Source organism: Sinocyclocheilus grahami, unplaced genomic scaffold, assembly GCF_001515645.1.
Source record: "Sinocyclocheilus grahami isolate Dianchi unplaced genomic scaffold, SAMN03320097.WGS_v1.1 scaffold1842.1, whole genome shotgun sequence".
Taxonomy (NCBI): domain Eukaryota; kingdom Metazoa; phylum Chordata; class Actinopteri; order Cypriniformes; family Cyprinidae; genus Sinocyclocheilus; species Sinocyclocheilus grahami.
In genome coordinates, this window is record NW_015507021.1 from 116,943 (window position 1) to 124,442 (window position 7,500).

Here is a 7,500-nt window from a genome sequence, read left to right on the forward strand (position 1 = left end):
CCACCGAGCCTGCCTGGAATTAAGACGTTTAGCGGATCTAATATACTCGAGGTTCTTATGATCGGTCCAGACGATAAAGGGTACCCCCAAACCCTCTTACCAATGACGCATTCCTCCAAAGCTAACTTGACTGCCAGCAACTCTCTGTTATCAATGTCGTAATTACGTTCAGCGGACGACAAACGATGAGAAAAAAAAATGCGCAAGGAAGAGAGCTGGGAAATAACTGCGCCTACCCCCACCTCTGACACATCGACCTCCACCACAAACTGAGGTGTGGGATCAGGGGCTATGAGAATGGGAGCTGAAACAAAGCGGATCTTGAGGTTGGCAAATGCAGTTTCAGCTGCACTGGACCACCTGAACGTAGTTCTGGTGGAGGTCAAGGCAGCCAGAGGAGTGGCTAGTTGGCTGAAATTGCGAAGAAAACGCCGGTAGAAATTGGCGAACCCCAGAAACCTCTGCAGGGTCTTACAGGAATCTGTGGTTGGCCAATCCACTACAGCCTTAACCTTATCGGGATCCATGCGCATTCCCTCGGACGAGACGATGTATCCCAAAAATGGAACTGACTGTGCATGGAATGCACATTTCTCCGCCTTGACAAAAAGCCCATTCTCGAGCAGCCCCTGGAGCACCCGCCTGACGTGCTGAACATGTTCCTGGAGAGAAGAAGAAAATATCAATATGTCGTCCAGGTAGACATATATGAATTGATCGACCATGTCTGTCAGCATGTCACTAACGAGTGCTTGGAAAATCGCGGGGGAGTTGGATAGCCCGAAGGGCATAACCAGATATTCAAAGTGCCCCCTGGGGTATTAAACGCGGGTTTCCACTCATCCCCCTCCATTATGCGGACCAAATGATAAGCGTTACGCAAATCCAATTTGGTGAAGATGAATGCTCCCTGCAACCGCTCGAAGGCTGAAGACATCAATGGCAAAGGATAAGTATTCTTTACCGTGATGTTGTTCAACCCTTGGTAATCAATGCATGGTCGCAGGGAACCATCCTTCTTCCCCACAAAAAAAAACCTGCCCCCGCGGGAGAAGAGGAAGGACGAATGAGCCCGGCTGCTAGAGAATCAGAAATGTCCATGGCCTCCCTTTCTGGAGCAGAAAGCAAGTATAACCTGCCCTTAGGTGGAGACGTACCTGGTACTAGATCTATAGCACAGTCATAGGAACGATGTGGAGGAAGAGAAGCAGCCCGGGACTTACTGAACACTTCCTTCAGGTCGAGGTACTCCATGGGTTCACCGGCTTATTCTGCAACAAAGAACAAGACACAGACATAAGACAAGAAGCATAACACTGATCACTCCACGCCGAGATGGAATTCTGGCCCCAGGCCTCCCTAGGATTGTGATGCACCACCCAGGGGTGGCCCAGAACGACAGGAGCCGGCGGAGATTCAGTGAGCAGAAGTGTGAGTTTCTCAATATGATTTCCTGCAGTGATGAGGGTGACAGGCCCAGTAGTATGTGTGATGCTAGGAAGAGCCTGTCCATTGAGTGCGTTGACAGAGATTTTATGGGTAAGAGGAACAATGGGAATCTGAAGGTGTTATGCCAAGTTGTAGTCCATAAAGTTACCTTCTGCTCCGGAATCCAGTAGGGCCTGGCAGTTGTGGACTCTGGTTGCCCATTGCAGTCTTACCGGGAGGAGAGTTGTGGACGAGGATTTTCGCTCAGCTCTACTGCCGGGCTTGGCCTTTTACTTGACAGTCAGCTAGGAAATGATCCGCAACGCTGCAATACAAGCAAAGTCCCCTTGCTCTCCGACGGTCCCTCTCCTCCCGGGAAAGCCGAGCTCTTCTCACCTGCATGGGTTCATAATCAGATGTGTGACTGACCGTATTACAGGAACTGGCAGTGGAATACTTAGGAAGTTCCGATGCCAGCTGGCGGCGTCCTCGCTGATCACGTTGATGTAGACGTGCATCTACCCAAAAAGCTAATTCGATGAGTCCATCAAGATCAGTGGGTAATTCCATCGTGAAAATCTCCTTCTGAATCCGGTCAGCCAACCCATGCAGGAACATGTCGATCTCATTTGTTGGAATTGGGTAGTGAGGTCGGACACCTGCGCTACCAAGCCTTGCACAGCTCGACCCGTTGCTAACATCTGTTCCTCCTGATGATCCATGCGTGCGTTGTTATTGGACAAAAAGTCCCATAGAGCCGATGCATTCGCTGAATCCATAGGTTGGTCAGATCGTTCTGTCACGATTACAAAGGAGGATTCAGTAGCGAATGTGAAATATAACAATTTATTTAGAAGAGTCCCAACCAGACAAAAGGCAAGAGTCAAATAAAGCATGTGCAGGATATAGTCACTCTTGGTAGCGCAGGGACGCAAATGGGCAGCCGTGGATATCCCGGGAACATACAATCCGTAGGAGAAAACTGGAACCGAAATCCAATGAGACGAAGAACAGTAACAGGGAACTCGAACACAGCGGGTACACCAAACGATCTGACAACACAGGACAGATAGCACAGGTATTAAATAGCTGAGCTGATGAGCTACAGCTGGCGCTGATCAACCAGTCAGCAGCAATCACACCCACACACACCCACTCACACACACACATACACACAGAGCGAGAATGAGTCAGTGAACCCATACACCAAATAATAAAAAATCCATTCGCAGCATTGGATGCTCTGCAGTGAATGGGTGCCGTCAGAATGAGAGTCCAAACAGCTGATAAAAACATCAAAATAATCCACAGCACTCCAGTCCATCAGTTAACATCTGGAGAAGACAAAAGCTGAAACTAATCCAGCATTAAGACGTTTTTAACTCAAATACATAGAGTCTATAATCCATAATAACTCTTCCTCCAGTGAAAAAGTGTTCTGGTGTGAATCAGGAGAGAAATCTGCACAGATTAAGCAGCGTTTAAACAGCTCTAAACAAACATGTGGCTGGATTTTGATGTGAGAGACAACAGCAGATGCACTTCTGCACTGGAGGAAGAGTTATTATGGATTATAGCCTCTATGTATTTGAGTTAAAAACGTCTTAATGCTGGATTAGTTTCAGCTTTTGTCTTCTCCAGATGTTAACTGATGGACTGGAGTGCTGTGGATTATTTTGATGTTTTTATCAGCTGTTTGGACTCTCATTCTGACGGCACCCATTCACTGCAGAGCATCCATTGCTGAGACACTGATGCAGTGCTATATTTCTATAAATCTGATGAAGAAACAAATTCATCCTAATCTTGGATGGCCTGAGAGTGAGCACATTTCCAGCAGTACATGTTCATTTGTGGGTGAACTGTTCCTTTAATACTCTCCTCAACACTGGTAGGTTATCATAGCCAATGAAACTAATGTTATTGTGTGTGTGTGTGTGTCTGTGTTCTGCAGGTCTGATTCTGTTGTTCTATCTGATCTTCTACACATTTCTGGCTGGCATGTTCTGTCTCACCATGTATGTGATGCTGCTGACGCTGGATGATTATCAGCCCACTTGGCAGGACCGTCTGGCTACACCAGGTACACACACACACACACACACACACACACACACACACACACACACACTCTCTCTCTCTCTCTCTCTCTCTCTCACACACACACATACACATGCATCACACATACACACACACACACACACACACACACGCAATCTCTTGACTCTGTGTGGTTCTCCTGTTTCTCTAGGCATGATGATTCGGCCAAAAACGGATCTACTAGAAATCGTTTATAATGTGGAGAAAACAGAGAGCTGGGACTCGTACGTTCAGGCTCTGGACACCTTTCTTGCACGTAAGTAAATAGAAACACAGATTTTTACAAAATGGTACATGAAACAACATGCAATGATGTTGCAAGCAGTAAATAGTTACATTTCCGCAGTCCATGTGTGCGTTTTCATCTGGAAGAATAGCTCATGGCGCTCGCAACACCGTGGTCATGAGTTCGATTCCCAGTGAATGCATGAACTGATAAAAAATGCCTTCAATGCAATGTAAGTTACCAAATGCATAAAGAGAAATATAAATGTGTTAATCTGCAATTTGTCACAATCACAATGTCAAGCATCTGTGTTTTAGGAACAAATCACACATAAATAAACTTTGATTTACTCACCCTCATGACGTTTAATGACTCTCTCATGACTTTCCTTCATCCGTGGAATCAAAATGTAAATTTTTGGACAATCTTCTTACCATTTGGTCCATTCAGCATCTGTTTAGAATCACCATACAAGTATCATAAGAGTGTATAATTCTACAGGCAAGTGTTATTTCAGTACTATTTATTACAGTTTTATTCATATTTTATATGATTTTTTATACGTTCAGATTTTCATTTCAGTTTAATTATTAGTAATTTCTAATGTGCTTTTGAACAGTTTTTAGCAGTTTTTGTCTCTTTTAAATAGTATTATTATTTAGGTTTCTTTTATTTTTATAAATTAAGTTAAAGTTTTTATTCATTTCCAGTTAGTAATTCTAGTGCTTCAATTTAAATGTATTTCAGTCACACAGAAAAAACAATTTTCACTCGAAAATTGCAAGTAGATTTCACAAATGAAATTACAGAAATGGCAAGTAATTGAATTAAACATAACATTTTGAAGTAGAAAGACTGAAAAACAGTATTTTCCTTGTAAAACCTATTCCAATAATCTTTGTTTACAGCTATAAAAAATTATTAAAAAAGGCAACTTTTCTTATTTTCCTCAGGGTTATAAATCTAAAACTAAAACCATAAAAATAAATTTGCGTTACTTGAAATAAATTGCATTCCAGCTAGTTTCCAAGACAACATTTCTCATTTAAATGTAGTTTAACTTGATGTACTAAAATAAGTCAAATTAAAACTGAATAATAGACATATTTCAAAAATGAGAAAAACAAAAACTGTTTTTATAACAGTGTCAGTTTTAGTGAACGATGGTGACTCTGCTTCTGTGTTTCTCCGCAGCCTATAACGACTCTCAGCAGGTGATGAAGAACGACGGCTGCGTCCCGGATCAGTACTTCACCCAGGAGGACAGCGGAGAGGTGCGCAACAACCCCAAACGCTCCTGCCAGTTCAACCGCACCGTGCTGGAAGAATGTTCCGGACTCAGCGACCACACATACGGATACCAGGACGGAAAACCCTGCGTGCTCATCAAACTCAACCGGGTAACTGGCCAATCACAGAACGGCCGTGCACACCTTATGATGATAATAATAATAATACTGCACACGATGTTCACAGCTGCCATCTATTGATCAGTCACAGCCTCTGGAAGCTTCTTACTATGGAAACCCGTTTCTGCAACCGAATAAATAAAACTAAATATATAACTGAGACTTTTTATCTAGCAATTCTGACTTTTTTCTCATAATTCAGCATTTATATCTCACAATTCAGCATTTATATCTCACAATTCAGCATTTATATCTCACAAATCAGCATTTATATCTCACAATTCAGCATTTATATATCACAATTCAGCATTTATATCTCACAATTCAGCATTTATATCTCACAATTCAGCATTTATATCTCACAATTCAGCATTTATATCTCACAATTCAGCATTTATATCTCACAATTCAGCATTTATATCTCACAATTCAGCATTTATATCTCACAATTCAGCATTTATATCTCACAATTCAGCATTTATATCTCACAATTCAGCATTTATATCTCACAATTCAGCATTTATATCTCACAATTCAGCATTTATATCTCACAATTCAGCATTTATATCTCACAATTCAGCATTTATATCTCACAATTCAGCATTTATATCTCACAATTCAGCATTTATATCTCACAATTCAGCATTTATATCTCACAATTCAGCATTTATATCTCACAATTCAGCATTTATATCTCACAATTCAGCATTTATATCTCACAATTCAGCATTTATATCTCACAATTCAGCATTTATATCTCACAATTCAGCATTTATATCTCACAATTCAGCATTTATATCTCACAATTCAGCATTTATATCTCACAATTCAGCATTTATATCTCACAATTCAGCATTTATATCTCACAATTCAGCATTTAAATCTCACAATTCAGCATTTATATCTCACAATTCAGCATTTATATCTCATAATTCAGCATTTATATCTCACAATTCTGAGTTTACGTCTTGCAATTCCAGATTTATCCAAAAATTCTGAGAAAAAAGTCAAAATTGTGAGTTATAAACACAGAATTATGAGATAAAACGTTGTAATTACCTTTTTATATTATTTTTCTGTGGCAGAAACACAGAAGTTCAATAATGCATGTAAAACAATAAATTAAGTAATGCTAGATGCCAGAGGTGAGAAGTATTTTAACAATAGTCCTTCACTACTATACTTTAGTAATATTTTGGGCAATATCGCTTCACTTGAGTTCTGTTAAAACGGAACACTTACAAAAGCAACAACACATTTTTTTCCAAATGAAAACTAGCATGCAGCCGATAATGCAAACCCAAATACGCAGAAATCAGAAATCATTAGCCAGATCAGTTAACTTTTAATGCTGAATGAAGATGCTGAAGCTGCTTCGTTCACTCCTGCAGGTGATTGGGCTGCTGCCAGGTGAGAAAGGAAGGTCTCCGTATGTCACCTGTCGAGCAAGGGTGAGTAAGATCTACCGGACCTTCAGCCAACCTTCATCAATAACGGCCAGCCAAGCTTGAATTACATCTGTAATGTTTGTTCACCGCATCCCTCATATTCAGAGGTATAAAGATGGAGATGCGTGGGTAAGAAAAAGACTAGTCTGCACACTTAGCATCCCTAACCGTAGACTAGTACAGTACAGGCCCTAACTAGTGCTAAACTCTTATGCATTCTGTGGTTAGTAGACATGTAGCGCTGCATCATTTCTAAATGATGATCATGATCAAACTCTGCTGTTTCGCACTCGATCTCCTCATGTTTTCTGTCTCTGATTGATAGTTTAGAGTCGTTTATCCAGTCAGAGCTCTTTTAGTGTAACTGTAGCTGCTGCTTCTCGTGTCAGATCTGGACTGGTTTTGATCAAGTAAAGGTCAGAATAACGTCAGTAATATCTCCAGATGAACACTTACTGCACTGAAGCAGCTCAGCTTTACTTGATTCTCCATCAATCATGTTTTAGAGTCTCAAATCTGATCCTCAGGATCTTTTGAGGAGCGTTTGTTTCCAGAAGCTTTACTTTCACTGTTCCTCAGCGGAGGAATGATCTTCACAAGCCTCCAGAACATCTCACATCTTCTGAGGAGCCTTTATTTCTTCAGCTCTCAATCACTGCGTTATATGTTTGGAGCATTTCAATCTCATCTCACGGAGACAGATTACTGGAGATATAGAGCGATCGCTGATATTCAGAGCATTTTCAGTATCTGCTGCACTGTTAGAAAGATCTCACTGATTTACATCACAAGCAGCAGATTTTCATCATAGTTGAGGTCCTCTGCTCGAGAACCGCTGTGCTTTGCACTGAGATTTCTCTCTTGTTGTGTGTAGAAGGAAGATTCGGAC

General features: G+C 41.3%; 1 protein-coding gene across 1 annotated transcript in view; it reads left to right on the forward strand.

The window, feature by feature from the left end:
- The window catches only part of LOC107572975 (sodium/potassium-transporting ATPase subunit beta-2-like), a 15,753-nt gene that overhangs the window by 6,791 nt on the left and 1,462 nt on the right, over positions 1-7,500 (forward strand). Inside the window, exons 2-6 of the mRNA XM_016259413.1 lie at positions 3,383-3,511; positions 3,680-3,784; positions 4,949-5,154; positions 6,555-6,614; positions 7,486-7,500. The exon at positions 7,486-7,500 is cut by the window's right edge and continues 81 nt beyond it. Coding sequence (XP_016114899.1) covers positions 3,383-3,511; positions 3,680-3,784; positions 4,949-5,154; positions 6,555-6,614; positions 7,486-7,500 — 515 coding nt within the window. The remainder of the gene's footprint in view (positions 1-3,382; positions 3,512-3,679; positions 3,785-4,948; positions 5,155-6,554; positions 6,615-7,485) is intronic.